This window comes from Lepisma saccharinum, chromosome 18 (assembly GCF_977018435.1).
Source record: "Lepisma saccharinum chromosome 18, izLepSacc3.1, whole genome shotgun sequence".
In the NCBI taxonomy this organism is placed as follows: Eukaryota; Metazoa; Arthropoda; class Insecta; order Zygentoma; family Lepismatidae; genus Lepisma; species Lepisma saccharinum.
The window spans coordinates 23,174,808-23,195,986 of NC_139246.1; the positions used below are offsets into that span (position 1 = coordinate 23,174,808).

Consider the following 21,179-nt stretch of genomic DNA (forward strand, 5'->3'; position numbering starts at 1 on the left):
ACAAATGCCTGTCTGCTGCTTTAACTGTTCATTTGATGAGTTAACACGTATCACGGGATCATACACCACACACTACACGGCTCCAGAAACTAGGGCAAACGGAGCAGACGCCAAATCCACAGCTTGACAGCAACTGTGTCAGATGAGTCGATGTTGTCCGTGAAATCAACTAGACACGTGAGTGCAGAGAAAAAGTGCAGCGAACTAGACGAGGATAATAACAAGCAACGTTCTATCTGGACAGCCCTCGGATGGGTGGCTATCGTATTCAATAAATAAACCAAGCAAGTGAATTCAAATAAGGATAAAAAATATGAAGGATAAATATATCTCCATATAAATATAACATCAAAAGAGATTGACCAGTGTCTCTAGTACAGTTCTAGTACCATATACGTATAATAGGCTTCGCCGATACCAGTGGTATCGGTTGGAATTCATCTACCGATACCAGCCGATGCTTTCCCGCCATTTTGGTCTTTCACGGGGTCCGCCTAACGGTGTAAGGCCCGGTGATCTTGGGGACCAAAACATTGTACAAAACGCAGTGAGCGCTGTGGGTGATTTGAGTGTCGCCTAGCGGCAGGGATATGAAATCTTAGCTAAAGAAGACATACATGCACAAACTGTTCGCGTTCCTCGATCGTTCTGTGCTGGTTTCATTAACGAAAGTTCAATAGTTTACTTGCATTTTTTTTCAATCCCTCAATTATTTATGAAAGACCCGGTACACAACGCAGATGAAAATATACCTTTCTGATGGCGTCGTGGTGCCGTCGAAGCCGTCCAAATCTACATGCTCCCTTAATGAGCAGATAGGGACAGCATTAGCACCTTGGGACATACATGCTAACAGCACCAAACCTGGCCTGCCTCACCTATACACGTAGGCATATAATAGCATAAATAAGCATGTAAGTAGGTTTTTCAAGTTATATTTTGTATATTTAAGCTATTATATGCATACGTGGATAGGTTAGGAAATGTTCAAGTAGCACTGAATTTCAAATGTTTATTCAATAAACGTTGGTTCTGCAAAGTGAAAGTTGCAATATGGCTGCCAAGCGGGCTACAGCGAGTTGAAGTGTGCCGTACACCTCCGCTCCAACTACACCTATTGCGACAATACATTTTACATGAAGTGAGGGGGGGGGGGCACACTTGAGTACTTAGGAAAAAGAAATAAACACATCATAAGTAAATTATTTTTTTTCCACTGCGCGACAGCCCTATGAGAGCCTTGGCTTACCTACCGACTGCTGGTCTCCCTCCCACACTGTTCCTCCGTCACCTGTTATAGCGTGGAGATCTTAGACCAGTATTGGGGTGACGGGGGGTCAGCCCGACGAACCCCCAGCCGTTGTAGGTCTTCTCGACCGGGTAAGTAAATTATTGCTATCATAAATTACAGTCACTGGTACAGTATAAAATTAGGTAGTCCTCAAAGCTAAACAATATTGAAATTTTGTGTTTCAAGTAATAATAAAAATTACAGCAGTAAGTAATATTAATAATAATCTTATTTAATTGCAAGCTCTCTACTGTGGAACAAAAAATTGGTTTAGTTTGAACAGTTATTGAATGTTCCAAAACTGACTACAGCAATGAAATCGCGAATGCAGTCATCAGCTGGAAAACATCCATGACACATCATCTGAATCATCTCGAATGTAGATTTTATGTTCCTCTTGGATGCATTTTTCATGCTACAACTTGCTGCAGGTACAGAATTCGAATCCTTTCTGTTCTGATATCCCATAGTTAGGGACGTGAAGTTTTCGTTTTAACGATAACACCGAAATATTGAGGAAAGCAAAATATAGTGTTTAAAATGTATTTTAGTAGGTTAAGGAGGCAAGTTTCCGGTGTTTCGGAATAGCAAAATAACGAGAATTGTGCCATTTTTTTCATAGTAACTCCGAATTTTGCACTTTAACGCGAAAAACGCAGCGAAATATGCAGTATAAACTGGGGATAACACTTCTTCTGTTCCGAAAAAAACTGTCTGAAGCGCTATTAGATCTTTCATTTGTAGTCTAGCAGGTGATAGTTTCATTCAAAGAGATTGTCACACTTCATTTATTGCAGTTTAGCGCAGACATGACTGACAGTGTTTAACCTCGTCCTGAAATTGAATTTGCTGGGGGATCTTCCCAGAGGGAAATTTCGTAGGAACGAGAAAATTTTCAGGGAGAGGGTGGGTGGGGGGGCGTGCATGTGTGTGTTTACAATACGGTATTTTGAAGTCGCAGAGGGTTTATTTTGGCATTTTTAGGGAAATGCCATGTGCATGATTATATTAAAATATTTGGGTGCTATCCTTTAATAAACATTTCATATTTGGTGGCTGCTGAGATGAAATACCAAACAATTTTGGATTCTTGGATTCTTATAATTATGTTTTCTTTTAGATAGAAATGGTATGGCGAAGACACGAGCAAAATGAGAAGAGAGTAACATGAAAGAAGGCATGCAGAAAGTAGTAGTATAGTAGGGAGGGAGAGAGAGAGAGAGAGAGAGAGAGAGAGAGAGAGAAAGAGAGAGAGAGAGAGAGAGAGAGAGAGAGAGAGAGAGAGAGAAAAAGCAACTTTCTGTGTGTTTTCGACATTATCCCTAGTAAAGTATATTTGAAGTGAGACATAATTCCTCATATTTTGTTCTTATAACAAAAACTTTCTACCCGGAAATTTTTGGTTGGAGGATTTTTGAGGCCAAAATTGTTGGTGGGGGAAATCCTCCTGCCCCCTCTTCAGGATTTCGCACCCTGACTAGGGCGATAGATTAAAAAAAATGTGGAAGCAGGGCAATAAATCCTAATTAAACTATACAGACAATAGTGGAACCTTCCAGAGAATCTTCTCCGATATCTCTCTAACAAATAAATTTTGTTTATCAAGTCAATAAACAAACTTGAGCCTCCCCGATTGCGCAGTTCTATCGTCATTGCCTTGTAATCAACGGGTCCCGAGTACGATACCCGGTGGTGGCTCATAGTGGTTCGTATCCCACTTTAAACTGTAGGTCCAGTCCGAATTAGCCTTACTGTGCATAAAGTGGACTTAAAACAGTAAATCAACCAACCAATAAAAAACTTTGCCTTACATACTGTTTCTGTTTCCTCCAATTATCAAAAATCCCTCTCCCCAAAAAAAACTTTGAAAACTGCAAAATACATTTATTGTTTTTATTTTTAGAAAAATATGTTTTCAAGGGATGGATTGCATTTGAATGAAATTTTATATAATACAATTAAATTTAGCTGTCCAAGAAATCTTGGAATCTTGCAAAGAGCTAAGGTGTCCCCCAACCATCCCCTGTAACAAATAGAAGCAAGATGTACGTAGATTACACCCTCTCATTCCAGACCAAAGAATGCCTGGTAACAAAGGAACAAATGAATGCTTGGGATGATTTTCTATAGCATATCATTACAATAAAATAGTTATAAATACAAAACACTTTTCTTATTATATAAATGTGTTCACAAATACGGTTAGAGAGAAACAGATCAACAGAGAAAGAACGAAAATGAAACAAAATAGAAGGAAAATGATAGAGAAACACAGAAAACGGAAGAAACTGAAAATTCATTCCGACAAGAAAAGGAAATTAGAAAAAGTTAGACAATCAAGAAAGAAAAAGTGAAAGGCAAAGAGAATGAAAAAATAAGTGAGTGAGAAAGGCAGGGGTGAGAACAAGGATAGGGGGAGATTCTCAAAGAGTAAAGACTTAACTTTGTAACCTCACACAAGCTAAAGAAATAATTATAACAAGAAACGTTTATTAAATACATATTGATACATTGACTTATGAATACATATGAACAAAAGTCCAGATAATAATAAACTTGTATTATTTTTAAAATTTTATGAAAAATGTAATTGCGCACTCTTAGAGGAACGACAGTTCCTTTAAGGGTGCGCACAAGGTCCTTTAAGAGTACGCATTAGGTCGTACAATTTTCCTTGGAAGCACTGGTTTAGTTATCGCTGTATCGTTCCATTTTTACAAGGTCCAGGAAGTTGAAGCCAAAAGTGAGGTTTTGTACGGTGAAGATGTGAGAACTTCTGACTTCTTCATGCACTTCGTACTCTTAGAGGAGCAAGACAAGGTTCAGAATTCATCGACCAGGATTAGCAGATCATAACTCTTAAAATGTGAGACTTCTATATTACAGTGGACAAACAAGGAACAGAAATTTACTGATAACTTCACGGCACGATATCCACCGGTCAACTTGTGGAGCCTTCTGATGACCGAATGGCAGCGCCGTGCATTGCGGCCAATCTTCAAAAATCGAGCTGCGTACTCTTAGAAGCCGCGCACCCTTAGATGAACTTACCCTACATATAGTAACGGAAGGAAAAAGAAGCATAGAAAGAATCCGAGAGGAAAATGGGAAGAGGGAGAATTAGCCATCTGTAACATCACCAGTGATGCACTACCCACCTGGAAATATTTCATCCACTGCTAAGCTCACCGAAATTAAATTCTCTCGAATCACAGCTTTCACAAAATACAAATGTAGCCAACCCATGAGCATCCAATGTCTAGACTATATCGACAAATCCTTACCAACGCGTACCATAAAGTTGTCAGGTACAAATAAAACTGTATAAGGTTTATGCCAGTAATAATTTTTCTCGCTTCTTACCCTCATCTCACTATTCCCATGGCAACAAGAAATGTCCTTTACACAAAGTGGTCGTTATATCATCTTCGATGCCTCAGTGCTCTTCAAGTTATATAATAGAATTGTCTAAGCCGAAGCAATTACGTTATGTTTCGTAACCAAAGAACAATCGATCGCCATTGAACGTAATGCTCATCAGAACATGAATTTTCAATATCCTGTAATTTACTTAATGACACTTTCCGGTCGCTAAGCATTTAAAAAGCAGAGGCAGCTTCAGAAGTCCACCAGTGTTCAGTAGGAGCTGCTAGAAACGCCATACTCGAAGATGAAGTCGATTCTCCTGGTTTTACTCGTGTGTGTACTGTACGGTGAGTAACAGTTTTGTTCGCTCTTATTTTGTCTATATTGTGGCGCTGTTCTATCACTTTTGGCTTTTTGCGAGGATGATAATGAAAGATGAAGTGATGAGATAATGGGTTGTGGAACAAATATCATGTAATGTACATGGCTCCACAGCAGATTTTGAACTAAAACATCTGATTTGAACAGGTGTTCTCAGGTTACCAGGCAGGTTAAAACGGCGTTAGCTTCCAACGTTTCGAGGGCATACATTGCTGTCATCATCAGGATTTTTTCTTTTTTTAGTGTTAGGATATTTTATTGCCAGGCATAAATTTACAATTTTTGACTTGAATTTCTACTGAATGAATGTTTAACATATTTTAACTGACGATCAGGTATATTGGAACACCAGCAACTGTCGCATGGGGTACTTCATCGAAATTGACCTGAACCGAAACTCTGAGTAAGCACAACACATGACAATGCTAACGAAAAACACAAATCAGGTGGCATCCGGGATCTCTGGATTCCCACGGTTTCCCATCATCCATAGCGGCAGCGTGGCCGACTTCAGATCGGGTCAGCTTCGGGTCGGCTTCGTCTCTCCTCGGAAGTGGAATGTTTTGAAAATGCATGTTTCTCATCCTCCGGCTATTCTTTACATTCTCATCTGTAAGGTATTATATGTAGACGTATTCTCCGAAATCTCATATTTTCATTGAGCCCGACCCTGTGGCCGAGTGGTTAGCACATCGCGCTGCGACGCCAAGGGTCCCGGGTTCAATTCCCGGTCGGGCTTGGTTGTTTGTGAATGTCCATTCATCAATTTCATCATTTCATCACTCATCCCCATCTTCGCAAATTAGCCAAGAGGCACAAAACGCGAAGTAAAATAAACTAACTCAATCAATCATATTTTCATTGATGCGCGATACGCACCATAATTTTGTTTCATAACTGCTGTCACAATAATTAAAGCTACACCTTCCGAAGGAAAATAGCATTGAAGTGGATACGGACACGTTTTCTCGTTGTGAAGATTCAGTTCCAGGTCGTCGTCTGCTTGTGACTCCATTGGTCCGTCCGGTGGGTTCAGGCCGGCGGAGCGCTGTAGTAGTCCCTAGGCTGCATGGAGCGTCGAATTGGCCTGGTTATGGTTAGTCCATGGTGATTCGATGGGGCATCTGGGTCCTTCTTCACCGCCAGAAACAGGGGGCAGCTGGCGAAATTACATTTGAGGCAGTTGACACATGTCGGTGGTATAGATTAATCCCTATGTGGACAATCGTCGACACGGTGTTCTCCCGAACAATTCACACAGCGTGGTCGGGCAAAGCAGTGTCTCTGGCCGTGCCCGATGCGTTGGCATGCATGGCACTGCAGTATCTGCTGTGATAGGTACTTCTCCACTTTAATCTTGTAGGGTCAAAGCGTAGGAGTAGGTAGATGCGGAGATTATCTTGATGTTTCGGCAGTGTGACCAAAATCAGTGGTAACGGTCGCTTGGGCGGTGTTGGGGAGAGAAAATTCTGGCCCAAGTTGTCGTCGCGCTTCTGGGGTTGGGCTCTGGTGGTTAGTCGTCCGACTGTGTACACCTGTAGATTGTATTGGTCCGTCAGGAGGTCGTGGATTTTGTCGGTCAGGTAGTTCCTGATGGTGGTGAATCCTCTATCGTCCTGAGTATGGAACCTACAGCAACCTTTGCTGTAAGTAAAGGTGACCATTCCTGGATGGATAACCTGTATTCGATCCGTAACGCGATACCGGTCTGTTGAAATTCATTAATGCAAGGTGGCTTGCTTGTCGAAATTACACGTTTAGCCAACGTCGAAGCTGACGGCGTCTTCGTGGGTTGCTCCGTGGAACCAGAAGCGTCGTGGTTTCTGGAAGTAGAGCTGGTAGGAGAAGTGCCGTTGGAAGTTCGCTGCATCAAATTTGGATTCAGTGTTTCCAGTTAGTCTGGAAAGGCTGATCTGCTGCAGTATTCTGTGGATTGCTTAACTTGCTTTCGGCGAGTGTCGAGATCGTTCCTCGATGCAGAAAGCCTCTTGCGAGGGGGTTGCCATCGAGTAACATTCCGTTCCTTCATACCTATAACAAGTTATAAAGACCATCCGGAGCCATAACCAGGCCATTTCCACGCTCCATGCAGTCTGGGGACTTCTCCAGCGCACGGACCAATAGAAACAAGCCCCACCACAGCCAACGCCCTTCAGTGATCAGCAGCCTCGACAGGAACGCCGTCGGACTCCTGTCGCCACGCTCATGTCGCCCCAACCAAATCTACTCGACGCGCTACACCAGTTATCTGCGCCCAATATCCTCGTAGCTCAGATCACGCTGCTAAAGGGATTGCAAAACGTAAGACAGGCATCTTCTACCGACGAACGACAACTGGCCATAGCCAGCTTGCCGAAAAATTCTGATATATGTTTCTCGACCGACACAGAAGCCAAGCTCAGGCTCCAAGGAGGTCCTGGAGGCCATTTGATTTGTTTTATTAGTTTGTTTGTCAGGTGTTGTGTTTACGCAGAACTAGGTTACGTTTAGGTTTAAGTTAACTTCGATGATGTTTCCCAAGCGACAGTTGCTGGGGTTCCATTATACCTGATCGTCAGTTAAACATATGTTAATCTTCACTCAGTGGAAATTCAAGTCAAAAATTGTAAATTGGTGCGTGTCAATAAAATATCCCGACCCCTCCCCCCGCCCAAAAGCTTCAACTTTAAAGCTTTCGTTTTCTCACGAGTGCGTAATTTGAGATCGGTTAGTTCATCGAATTCTCCAGGCTAACAATTGCCTATTTTGGGGGAGCAGGAAAAGGTTTTATAAGCCTTTGCCTTGACTCATCTCACCAACAGGTCAATAGGTGGCGGGGCTTGCCCCAAGTTCATATTTTCCTGGAGACGATACCTGCTCGCAAAAGGTTTTATTGGCTAAGCCACTAAGCATTTTCTAAGCTATTTTTACGTTCCCTGAAGATGAGAGCAATGTATTCCCCGGAAACGTTGGAAGATAACGGTTTTTGAACCTGCCTGGTAACTCGAGAACACCTGTTCGAATCACTTCCCCAGGAAACTACAATTCCTAACATCTGATTTGTTAGCCTTATAAGACGTTTAATTCCATGCTCTGACCAAGCAGGCGTCTAAGCAGAGATTCGACGCTTATGTGGATAAAATGATAGCACTACAATGTTATTTCTGAACCCGAAATATTCCTTCTTCAGTTGAACAAAAGCACGATTTTTTTTTCTTTACAGATGGAGTACTTGGAATCTTACATAGGGTAAGTATAAAGACTAGCTAAACAAAATATAAAAAATAAAAAGGTAAAGTGCTCCTCTGTGCTTAGCACCACGCCATGAAGGCGTATAGGGGTGTGGGGTAACGCCCCACACTTTCTTGATCCGATCGTGAGTGAGGGTGATGTAATCAGCATCACGCCCCTGACCGCCTTTACCCCCCACGGTTTCCCAGAGGTACCCATGTCATTCGCCGCTGGGTAGGCGCGGGGCCGCTTCCAACGTAAGAAAAGTTCCCGGATTTGAACCGGCCAGGGATCGAACCCGGGACCTTTAGCATGGTAGTCAGACGCGTTACGGACTTTTTTTTTTTAATTTTCTTTATTGAAAGAAGCTATTACTTACACAGATTTTACATTTGGGCATGAATTTCAAAGGATCACATGTAAGAAATTTGCAGACAAGGCTTTACAGGTTATCTGATCATTTTCATAATATTGTTCACTGGCATAGCATTTAAATGACAGTTCTTGTACATGAGGTGTGTTGCCAAACACATAATCAACATAATGTCCTATGAGAAATTGCACTTCACGTGTTCTTGTGAGAGGAAAATACTGAAACTCTGAAGTTAATACATCATTCACCATGAACTTGTTCGGGGAGCGGCGGCATATGATTCCAAGTAACTTCTTGAGGTACTTTCCAATGTTTCACGACTGTCACACATGTCGTCAGTCGATGCACTAAGGTTTCGTCCTGTGCACATTTTGTACAATGGGAGTTGTCTGCCATAAGGTATCTCTGCAATAGTACTCTAGTGGCGATAGAATCGTGTACAGTTAAGTACCATATGGAGCGCACACGATTGGGGAGGTGCCGCTACGTTTCTCCACACGATGTTCCAGCGCACATTGGGGAATAATGGGACAATACGCGGAATATGTTTCATCCGGGTTTGCAGCATTTTTGATAGAGATTTGACTGTTACATCACAAGGATCCACATTTGGAAGGAGCATCAACATGTAACAAATATCCACTATGGTTGTTCGTAAATAGAGAAATTTAGTGTGTATAACACTTGGGTAAATTGGGGCACATAGTTCCACTTCATCTATCATGGAGCGTAGCACACGAGCCGTGATGCTATCTTGATGCTGGATTATCATGGTGATATGGCGGTGCAAAAATAAGGTTTGCGCTTGTCGGTCGATACTCAGCAGGTTTAGTCGTCCAAGGCGAGTTGATATGCATAGTGTGTTATGAGCTACATGGAGCAGATGACCGTGCCAGAGTAAGCTTGTGATCATTCTCTGGATTCTCGCAGCCATTTGGGTAAGCACGATTAGTATTTGCGCTACATACCATAGTTTCGATAGTGCATAAGTGTTGACATATTTGATTCTAGCCCTTAGTGACAGATGGCGGAGTCGGTTCATGTTTAATACCACTTGTATTTTGATCACTATGGCTTGAAATGTGCGGTTGGAAGTCTCTACCAGAGTTCTCGAGAAGTGGATCCCGAGTACTTTCACTTCGTCCGTCACGGTCATTGGAACAGATTCTGTCCAATTCCTTGCCATTGTACTCTAGGGTAGTATTTTTGTTTTTTTCAGGTTGAGACACAAGCCTGTATTTACTCGTAATTGTTCCAAGATTTCCATTAGGTTAACATAATCCTGATGATCACGCACTACCACCGTTACATCGTCGGCGTATGCAAAGACTTGGTAGGTCATGCCATATCTTGTATTCCTTGTAGTCGTTCATTCTTTGGTGTAGGAAGGGGCTAAGAGCTGTACAGAAGGCGAGGAGTGAAAAGGGGCAACCTTGCCTAACAGAGCGTTGAAGAACAAACGGCAAGGATAATGTTCCATTTACACACAATTGTACCCGAACCTGGGTGTACAGGCTCCTTATTGTTTCTACGAAGGATTCTCCGCATCCAACGTGAGTTAAATGCCGTAATAGATAATGATGATACAATGAGTCAAATGCTCCTTTAAAGTCCAGGGCTACTAGAGCTACATCAGAGTCAGGGGCTAATTCATTACAGTAAAGATGTCTCGTATGCTAGTGAAAACGGTAGTTATATTACCATTAGTTCCGTGCACAAATTGATGGGGGCCTAGTAGGGTAGCTGCTAAGTGTTGTAGTCGGCGCGTTAATACTCGTGCCAATATTTTATAATGGGCACATAACAAAGTGATGGGGCGATAATGTTCTGGTGTTGAGAGGTGTATCACTTTCGGGATTAAGACCATGACATCTGTCGAGCTTGTACGACCTATTTTCTTATGCGCAAAAGAGGCATTGAGCCACCGCATAAGCAAGTCTGCCATGGTAGGCCAAAATGTTTGAAGTAATTCAGTCGGTAGTCCGTCTATGCCCGGGGTTTTCCCTTTTTGTGCAGGTTGGGTGGCCGCTTCCCCTTCCTCCTTAGTGAACGGTTGTTTTAAAATTGCTTCATCTTCCCCTGATAGCGTAGGGATATCGATGTATGACACGTGTTCTTCTTCCACATGGGATGCCGGGGGTGCTTTAAATTGTGCTGCAAAGTGTTCATATAGGCATGCACGAATGTCTGAGGATTATGTGAGCCATTCGTCCCCTTGTTGCAATCTCGTTATGAGTTTCCTTTTCCCACTTCGCTGTTCTGCGCTTACATGGGCAATACTGGCTTGTTCTTGGGGGTCAACCGTTGGGAGACGACTTCTCACCACGAAACCTACCATTCGCTCGTGGTGCATCCTCAGTAGGACCGATTGTATACGTTTCAGTTCCTGCAGGACTGGGTCGCCCCGTATGAGTTGTGTCGTCAACTCGTGGAGTACGCGATAATAGGAGTTATATAATCTTATAGAAATCCGTGTGCATCATACGTGTGAATGCTATACAAATATGCTTGATGGACGGCTTCAGGAACGTGTCCCACCATGTAATTATGTCAGTTTGACTCCTACTCATATTTTCCCATTCCTTCCACTTTTGTTTGAAGGCTGTTCGAAATTGTTCATCTTGAAGAATCCGACTATTAAGTTTCTAGTACCACCGTCCCCGAACTGCTGTTTTGGTGTCGATTGCCATGTCTAGTTGCACACTAAGATGGTCGGTGAAGCAAGTTTTAAAAATCTTTATAGATGCCACTTTGGGCACTAAACTCGCACTTACATAGAAACGGTCTAATCGACTGGCCGAGTCTGGACGTATGAAGTTGAATCCTTCCAGTTGTGGGTGCTTGGCTTCCAAAATATCTTTTAGGTGAAAGGACTCGACCAGAGTAGAGAGACTAAGGGATGAGTTAAACCCTGGATATTGATCTTCTCGTAACACACAGTTAAAATCCGCAGCAAGGGCAATATGTTGGTGGTTGACCCCTAATGCTGTCGCCACTTCTGTTGCATAGAAAGTGTTTCGTGCCTCGCACGAAGGCGTTCCTGAAGGCTCATAAATATTACAAAACCAGATTTTACCTATTTCGAAGCACGTAATTTGCCCAGATAGATGCATGAAGGTTTTGTTAACAGGTATACCTTGTCGCACCAGGATGGCAGTACCTTTGGCGTTGTATGTGAAATGAAGACTAAAATTGGTAAACGTTGTAAGTGCTACAATAATTCAAACACCGTTTTCCACGTTAAACTGTGAAATGTGCCATGCTTCATAATGTGGTAAACATGAAATCTGGCTGGTAGCCCTCTAAGTAGTTCAAAGGGCGTGTAAAGAGGTCACTAGTGTGAACGTTCTTACGGGCTGATGTGTGAAACGTTGCGATTTCCCAACACTTTTGGCACTTACAATGTTTACCACTTTTAGTCCTCAAATTATTGTATATAGTATAGTCGTGGCCACATGTAAAATCGTATGTACCGACCTCTTAAAGGAAAACAAGATCGAGGGCACTTTGCTTTATACGTATAATCAGTTAATGCATGGTGTTTGACTGTAGAGGATAGTTTGTTCAGATTTAGTGTGGCAAAATAATACACGGGTGCCGTCATATAGCACACTAATGATATAAACAACCAAAACATTGCATGTACTTACAGGCTTTCTAGAGAGCTAGTATTTACATTGTTCGTCATCGTGGGGTTGGGGGTTGTTTCCGGTTGGTTGGGCACACTTTGGGTCAGGGTATACTTCACTGGCGATGATGAACGCTGCTCGTTCGTTTTCTTCGCCGGGTGGGTGTGATTCTAGTCTGTGCTACGTGGCTTCTTCCCTTTCTTCTTTCTCAGTATGGGTGAAGATGCGGTCGGTAATGATGGGGTTCTAGAGTCAGGTCCATGTTTCTCGTCTTAGAAGAAAATGCATCTACTGGTGGTGAGTTCACATAAGTCATCTGCGTAGTATGGATACTTAGCGGCATGATTTTAGTCTCGTCATTGGGAGATAGTGGAACCTCCATGGGATCGACAGAATTTCTAATACTAGACAGGGTGCTGTATTGTATCGGAACTAGCGTCTACAGTTGATTCAATTTGTTATTTGGTTATTGTAACTGGAAGTACTGTTTGCTCATTGTGTATCACTTATTCAGCGCTGTTGAGGTTGAATGGGGCCACTTCTTCTGCGTACCAGTTATCACATGTGCGTGCTGCTCGCCTCTGGCGTCTAGGGCATTAGTTAAAGAAATGTTCGACTGCATCACAGTAGGAACACGTACGCTAGTAACCATTGTACGCGACCCAATAACAACCGCCACTGAACGTAACGTATGAAGGTATCGCACGGTACAAGTTCATCTTTACCAATTTTCATCCGGTTCTCACTGGGTATATGTGGTCGTTTGAGTACGTGTCGTCATCAAGGAATATCACCTGTCCGTAGTTAGTTACTACAGAATATATTGCTTCATCTGACATTTCGCTCGGCATCACGTGCAGCCGCACTATAACGTGATTTTCATCTGCCCACGTCACTATCACTTCATGTTCGCTGTCATCGTCATTATACAAATACACTCCTATCGACTCGCGTAAAAACTGTTCACCCGTTACGTTAGACAATAATTTCGCAAAAACAAATTTCCTATAATTGTCCGTTTCTATACTTACAACCTGTTCTGGTTTCAGTTTCAATTTCGTACTTATCCAGCGATGTAGTTCATTTGGCCTGGGCTTATTTCTCACTTCTCTCAAGTTCAATTTCTTACGTGTTCACTCGCTTGATGGCCATTTTCAAGACTTCAGTTTTGTTCGACTGGACGATTACGTAATACACGCGCGCTGTCTCAAATATATGCTACACGAGCACCGCTACCTCCTTCCGCGGTTCGCGCGAAATCTGTCCTGACTGAGCCACCGCGGCCATGTATAAAAACTAGTATTGTAGAAAATGAGGGAGAGATAGATGTAACAGCATAGAAAATGATGATTGATTTGTTGTTCTAAGTCCACTTTATGCACAGAAAGGCTAATCGGTACTGGACCAACAGTTTAAAGTGGGATATGGACCACTATGTGCCTCCGCTGGGTATGGAACCCGGGACGACTTGATTACAAGGCAACGTCACTACCACTGCACCATCGGAAAAGCCATAGCAAAAGAGGAGAAATACGAGATAAATTAGAGCAAGGAAATGAGAAAATGGGAAGAGAGAGAGGGGGGGGAACGGAAAATAGAGTAGAAAAGGAAGAGAAAGAGCAAGAAAGAGAGAAAATGGGAAGTGAAAGAGAATAGAAAAACATAGCAAGAGAGGAGAAATACGAGATAAATTAGAGCAAGAGAGAGAAAATTGGCTGAGAAATAGGGAGAGAGAGAGGAGGTGGAAAATAGCAAAGCAAAAGAGGAGGAATACGAGATAAATTACAGCAAGAAAGAGAGGATATATGGAGAGAAAGTAAAAATCGAGAAACAAAGGAATTTTCAAGAGGCAACGAAAGAGCGAGATTTAAAGAAGGTCAGAGAGAAAAAGTAAAAAAAACAATGGTAGAGAAGCAAAAAGGAGAAGTTACAACTCTCATTCTTCACATAGTGAGAATTTTAACGCGATAAATTCTTTTTTTTTTTTTTTTTTCAAAATACAATCATCATTATACGAGTACATGGTGGCTACGAACTAAGGGGGTACATTTTGTCACTGTAACTTTTGTATTAATTGAGCAAGTATTTTTTTTTCTTTACACATATGTAAAAGCTAACTGGCATAAAGGATGAAGTGTATGTTGTTTAGAATGGCAGCAAGTCGTTTAAGTATTGAGCAGCGTGTTAAATATGTACGTGTATTTTCCATTACGAATAACGTGTAGCTGAAGTTCTGCAACGAATGCAGAATCCGAAAGTTCCGGATCTAGATCCGGATCCAAAAGTTCAGGATCCGAAAATTCCGGATCCGGATCCGGGTCCGAAAGTTTTGGATCTGGATCCGGTTCCGAAAGTTCCAGATCCGAAAATCCGAGAGTTTCGTATCTCAATCCCATTATAATATTACCACACCTTAAAAGGTGTTATGATCTTCGATTACAAAGATTTTTTTCATTAGTTAGTCCTACAAGATTCTTTTTCAAGTGTTGTTCCTAAAATACTTTGCTACGCATCGGTTAACACACTCGTGCACAAAAATAATCTTACTTGTTTAACATAAAATGTCAGAGGTGATTATGTAAATGCCATTGAAACGAATATGTATTCATTCGAATGTATTGGAAATGAAAACAGACAGAAATGTGAGACATTCATTCCAGGATGTAACCTTTAACACATATAACAAGATAGAAATGTTATACAAAATTATACAATTGTTCTACAGTTACAGTTTTACAAATTAAAATAAAACATTATAATATATGCAGTGTTATATAATTACAAAGTGTAAGACTAACAAGGGAGGTTATCTAAGTGTCCCCCTCCGATTTCCATGATACTTGGAAGGTGTGTGTATAAACGGGATCAAAGGAAGAAATACGTGTTTTTTTGTTTCAGCTAAAAAACTGTTTTAGGGAGCAACCCCCCTCAAATGTCAATATGATGACAAATTTAAGTGGGCATTTGACCTATGTGTCCTTCTCCGATTTCCATGAAACTTGGCAGGTGTATAGTGGGGCCCAATGGAAGAAACACGTGTTTTTTTTGTTTCAGCTAAAAAACTATTTTTTTGTCAAGATGAGACAAATGTAAGTGAGGATCTGACCCCTGTGTCCCCCTACGATTTCCATGAAACTTGGCAGGTGTATAGTGGGGCCCAAAGGAAGAAATACGCGTTTCTTTTGTTTCAGCTAAAAATGGTTTTACGGGGCATAATCACATGTTTTATGGCATTGACTGGACACGTCTCATACAAATATATTTAGTTTGTTTACTATTTGGTGTAATATTTCTTGATTTTGTATTTGCATTATTCTTAGAAACAACTCTACTGATACTATTGTCTTTTCATCCTTATGTAGAGGGGCCGACAAATATCTAGAAATATACCCTGGAAAGGCTGACTATGATGTGGAATTCAAATTTCCTGGAAACTTGACAAGTTAATGTCTGAAAAAATTCTAAGTCTGACGAACTACCCGTGCAAGGAGGCAATCTAATTGTATCAAGTTAAAAATCTTGTTTCTATTTCGACTTGAGATTCGTTATTTTCTAATTTATCAAAGTATGGATGAAATTTCTACAAATGTTAGAGAGAAAGACAGAGTTTATAGAGGTGCACCTAAATAAAACCTTTCTTGACAAATTTCGCAACCAAGAAAATATTCTGTGGCAGAACAAAATGTTTTCAACAAGAAACAATTCTATTTGATACTATAAATTTCTTTCGAACAATGATTAGAAAATTAATATTTTTAAGAATAGGATGTGTACAAATTATTTGACAATTCTGGTTTCTTATTTAGAGAAAAACATTTCTTAAAAAACGTGAAACTAATTTTTCAGCTTAAAACCAATTTTGACAAAAAGAAACTGATTTCAAATTCTAACACTAGTTTTAAGGCACGTCAATTGCTTCAAACAATTAAAAAAACTTATTTTGACAGCAGTATCAGTGTTGATGAGCTGTATCGTTGCAGGTGATTTTTTTTCAATTTTGTTTGTTAAGAAGGAATATCTTCTAATTAAAGTTTATATAGTTTGAAAATAAAAGAATCAATATTAGTGGTGTACCCAGAAAAAGGGGGGAGTATTACTAGTCAGCGTTTGGTGTAGTTTTTAAATCAAAATTTGTCGTTGAGAGAAAGAGGGATTTTGATCGTTTGGGAATTTCCTGGTAAGCTCACTAAAATTTCTCGCCACGAAAATAGTCCAGTCAAGGTCAGAGCTTTTACTTGCTACCTCCACACCCCTGGCTCTCCAGGGTTGTCACACTTCTCCTAAGTTGCTCAGTCGACACTTCGCGCATTTCGTATGCGGTCGATTTCATTGGTGGAACTTGTTGCTTATTGGCAACACTGAAGGTGGGTGACGTGACCTTGACTGGATTGTTTTCATGGCGAGAGCTCTAGTGGGGAGCAGTATTTTTGCTGGTGAGTCATGATCAAGCTCTGTTGTGCACTAGCTTCAGCAGGAGCTATCTCCCCGCTTTCCTCTCTCTCTGGCAGGAGTAGATAACGTCACACGCAAAGTTAAAGCTCATGAACGGCCTTACATTCTCTCTCTATACTCTGTCCCAACTCTCTCTGGAGCAAGGCGGCGTATACCAGTGTTCATTGGTGGATCCGTCTCGCGTCACTACTTGCGCAAATACTTGTTTTCACTCGCTTGTTCCAGAGATATGCGGGACAGAGTATATATTATTTTGGCAGACTTTTAGACAATTTGAAACCGGAAGACTGTTCAGGATATGTGACTTCTAGAGCTGGTGCAACCGGTCATGCTTCTCGTAGAGAGTGTATGGATGTGTATATTAAATCCGTACAATTTCACACACATATATATAGTTCACAATGTTGTCATTGCAACTTTCACCCGGACAATATCAAATGTATTAGCTGCTCAGACGCTTTCACCACAAAATGTATTAAAATGTAATTTCCATTGAAAATAATAAAAGATTATGAAAGTTACTATTTGTAATTATTATTCCATTCTGTTGGGTCTTGAAACGAGATTTACGCATTTATTGAGTTGGAGTCTGTTCTGCTGCAACAAATCGTAACAGCAGGAATTGAGACACACAATGAAGGAAGATGAACAACCAAATATTACGTTATTCAACAATCCGTCGTCATTTTACTCACAGCAAAAGCAGAGACGTAATATTGATCATCGTTGCTTTTTTTTAGAAATGGAGGAAAGTTGAGAAGAAGACAACACGAGGGGCTCTGGCACGATGGAAGGGGAACATTTTCGTCCAAAGTGACTATGAAGTAACGAACTAAGTCTCTAGCCTTCTTAAAGCAGAAGGTTTATGGTTGCAGCAACACAAGCCTTCCATCTGTCCCTATCCTGGGCAAGTGGAGGCATCCCACTTTAAACTGTAGGCCCAGTCCCGATTAGACTTACTGTGCATAAAGTGGACTTTAAACATCAAATCAATCCAATCTTATCCTGGGCAAGATCAATCCAATCGTTTCCATCCTTACCTACTTCCTTTAGGTACATCTCAACGTTATCCTTCCATCATCGTCTTGGCCATCCTAAAGGTCTCTTACCATCAGGCTTTCCAACAAGAATGCTGTAAACTCCTCTTTTTCACTGAACCCCTAACTGGACACTTTAGTTCGAATTTGTCAGGAGCTTTTATCTGGGTGAACAATACAGGATTTACTGATTGTCTTCCGAAAAGAACGAACTCTTCAATAGGAAATAGAAAAGATAATATGCCAGGGTTTCGTATTCGAATTCTGGTCTGTGCTATTTGTGAGTGTGCCTGAATGCATTTCATCGTATCATCACTCATCCTTATCTTCGCGATTAGCCAAAAGTGGCAGAAGCAATATAAATGAAATAAAATCAAATTCGCATAAGCTGCCTTGACTATATTATACATTTGCTATCTCCTTACCGAAGCATGTGAGAATTTTGTCAAAGGTTTGACTAGATCAATGGATGCTACGTGTCCTAAATCTAATAAGTACAAATGAAACTCTGGTCACACACGTCGACAAATTTAGACTTTTTTGTCTGGGTTCTGCATAAAAATATGATTTTCAGAATAAATCGAGTGTGCTGATCACGAAAATGATTCCTGTTTCTCTACATCACGTCACGTTTTTGCACAATCATCATAATCATCATCATAATCTGTACCAACTGAAATCGGAACGCAGGTACATGAAAACGGAGGCAGAATGGTACAGTTAAAACGTTAAAATGGCAACATGAGAGACATAATATTACAAGAAGCTAGAATAGGGTGATATAGACTATATGTGGAGGAATGGTCCAACTCAGGGCCGCCTCCGAAGACAACACACACACAATATACAATGCAATAAGACGTTCAAAACTTACCAGGCGGAGGTATTACGTTCGTTGACGTCTTCTAGTGAGTGAGCGCCTGATGTGTGACACTTCTCCTTCACGTGTGATACACCAGCAGTAGTCACACATCATGCTTATTCCCCAACGACCTTGATATCGATGTTCGAGAGTTTTATGCTTCTGATGGAACCATTCATCATGATCCTCAGACGTGTCAGCCAGTTATATGGAAAAGTGTCTAGGTGTGACATTAGATTATGTAATGTCAGGCTCACCTTGCATCCTAACTGTTTAAATGTCTGTAGCATATCTTCCACTATTTTCTTGTATTCAGGGTGCCTATTCTGGCCAAGGAAATGACGCACAACATGTTTTAAACTTCTCCAAGCATGCTGTTCGAGTTCCGTCATTGTACTTTCGAATTGTTCATCAGACATCAACTTACGTCTATCCGGCTCAACTAATATCCCTTCTTTCAATATTGCAGCTGAAGGATTTGGGAATAGCCTACATTAGATATTGGAAACATTTTCCTGTTTTGTCCAAAGCTTTCACATGTTGCTTCACGAGTCCTTATTTTATGTGCAATGGAGGCCATGAAATGTGTTGTGGGTCAACCAAATGCTCATTCACGATGTTCTTCGATCCCCCTACCATGTTTTTCCTCTTAGGCCACTCTCTCCTACTCCAATGCACATCATATGCTCTACTGTTTGACTCTCCGTAACGTAGATCGAAAGAGGGTAGCTGTGCAGAGAAAACTGTAGGTGATGGGAAAAAACTGATGTCATTTTCGTGTTCAGGGTGGCCAAATTAGTAAAGAAAACACCTTACTTTCCAAACCCCAGAACTCACGTCGACCTGTGTTATTATAGGAAACTTGTTTGCGAGTTCCAAGATAATATGAACCAAGAGTGAAGAAAGTCAAGCTAGAAGTTAAGACGCAACTTTGTCGCTTCCATTGATTACCTGCCTCGCTTCTTCGCATTTTCACTTTAATTTCTACACTTACTGGTGGCTCTTGCGAACACGCTACGCTCAGATAGGTCAATCGCTATTAGATGTACGGTTTGGATTCGAACCATTGTGCTGACCTCCTCGATGGCGCGGTGGTCGTTTCTTCCCGTTTCGCCCAGTACCGAAAAACTTGTTTTATTGACCCAAGTGATAACACGATCAGTAACGGAAGTCCCGTTTCGCCCAGAGGGAATTTTTAAAAGCTGGTTTGAATGTGAAGGGAAATGTGAAAGTATAAAACCAGATAATCAGGTGTAGCTTCCAAAGGGGAACCTTGTCGTATTGTTTAATACATTAATAACAGAAATACAGATACATGTACATAAGAATACACAGTACAATATCAACAATAGTATTATCCAGTAAGGTTAGGTTAGGTTAGGTTATAGGTGGGGTGTAAAGAGAAAGGACACGTGGCTCTACACGATGGAGATTTTTACTTTCACATTTCCCTCTGGGCGAAACGGTACTTCCGTTCTGGCGCGGGTTATCATTTGGGCCAATAAAACAAGTTCTTCGATACTGGGCGAAAGGGGAATTCGCGGTGGAAACGACATGCTTGAAATCAAGGCGTCCTGGGTTCGATACCCGGTGGAGGCACATAGTGGTTCGGTTCCCACTTTAAACTGTAAGTCCAGTCCCGATTAGCCTTACTGTGCATAAAGTGGACTGAAAACACAAACTCAATCAATCAATTGAACCATTGTGCAATACCTCCATCAGGGAACAGGGACTGAGACCTAGGAACTCTTGATTACAAGGCAAAAATGTTTCGTAACGCCATCGGAGAGGCCATATTCTGAACAAACAAGATGTGTGATGGGAACTCCTATAGGTGAGAGGTTGCTACCTGTAAAATCATGGGTGCCATATCCCACGCTTTTAACCCTTGAAGCTGTAAGTTTTCTGATTAAAACAAATTCAAACCTATACTCTATCCCGGAATATGTGGAGCTGAACCGCACATAGCGGCAGAGAAGAGGGGGGAATCGAGTGGGTAGAACGAAGCGGAATACACTGCTGCGAAGGCTTTCCCCCACTCCACGTAATCCCATTCCCTCTCACGTGTTCATGGCCTCTGTTAGTGGTGACGTCACAAGCAGACAACGAGCTGGAACTGAGTCTAAACAACGGGCAAATGCATTTTCTTCCTATTCAAATCAATGGGATTTTACATCGGAAGGGGTAGTTTTAATTATTGTGACAGCAGTAATGAAACAAAAATATAATGCGTATCGTACATCAATGCAAAGATGAGATTTCGGGGAATACGTCTAAATATCACACATATCTTACAGAGAATAAGGTAAAGAATAACCGGAGTAAGAAAATCGTGCATTTTCAAAACATTCCACTTCCGAGGACAGCCGAAGCCGGCCCGAAGCTCACGCGATCTCAAGTCGGTCACGCAGCCGCTAGGGATGATGGGAACCCAGCAGCCTTAAGCGATTAAACCGAAGGAGCCCATCAGCTGCGATTCCGGATCGGATTCCTTTCTGACATTTGCTTTACTCATTTTCCAACTCCCACTTATTCTTTACATTCTCATCAGTAAGGTATCCGTATGTTATATACTGTA

At 41.4% G+C, this 21,179-nt stretch overlaps 1 protein-coding gene and 1 long non-coding RNA gene across 4 annotated transcripts in view; one reads left to right on the forward strand and one right to left on the reverse strand.

Moving 5' to 3' along the window:
• Window positions 1-481: 481 nt before the first annotated feature.
• LOC146002159 (uncharacterized) overlaps window positions 482-21,179 on the reverse strand; it is a 41,730-nt gene continuing 21,032 nt past the window's right edge. Inside the window, exons 4-5 of the mRNA XM_083139877.1 lie at window positions 1,797-1,871; window positions 482-576 (exon numbers count right to left, since the gene is read on the reverse strand). Of these exons, the coding sequence (XP_082996003.1) occupies window positions 482-576; window positions 1,797-1,871 (170 nt within the window). The remainder of the gene's footprint in view (window positions 577-1,796; window positions 1,872-21,179) is intronic.
• The window catches only part of LOC146002470 (uncharacterized), a 29,160-nt gene continuing 12,907 nt past the window's right edge, over window positions 4,927-21,179 (forward strand). For 2 of the 3 annotated variants that reach the window (XR_014443715.1, XR_014443714.1), the window contains exons 1-2: window positions 4,927-5,004; window positions 8,241-8,266. This is a non-coding gene — a long non-coding RNA (uncharacterized LOC146002470). Of the gene's footprint in view, window positions 5,005-8,240; window positions 8,267-15,612; window positions 15,666-21,179 lie in introns of those variants that run through there. The other variant, XR_014443716.1, reaches the window with a different exon arrangement.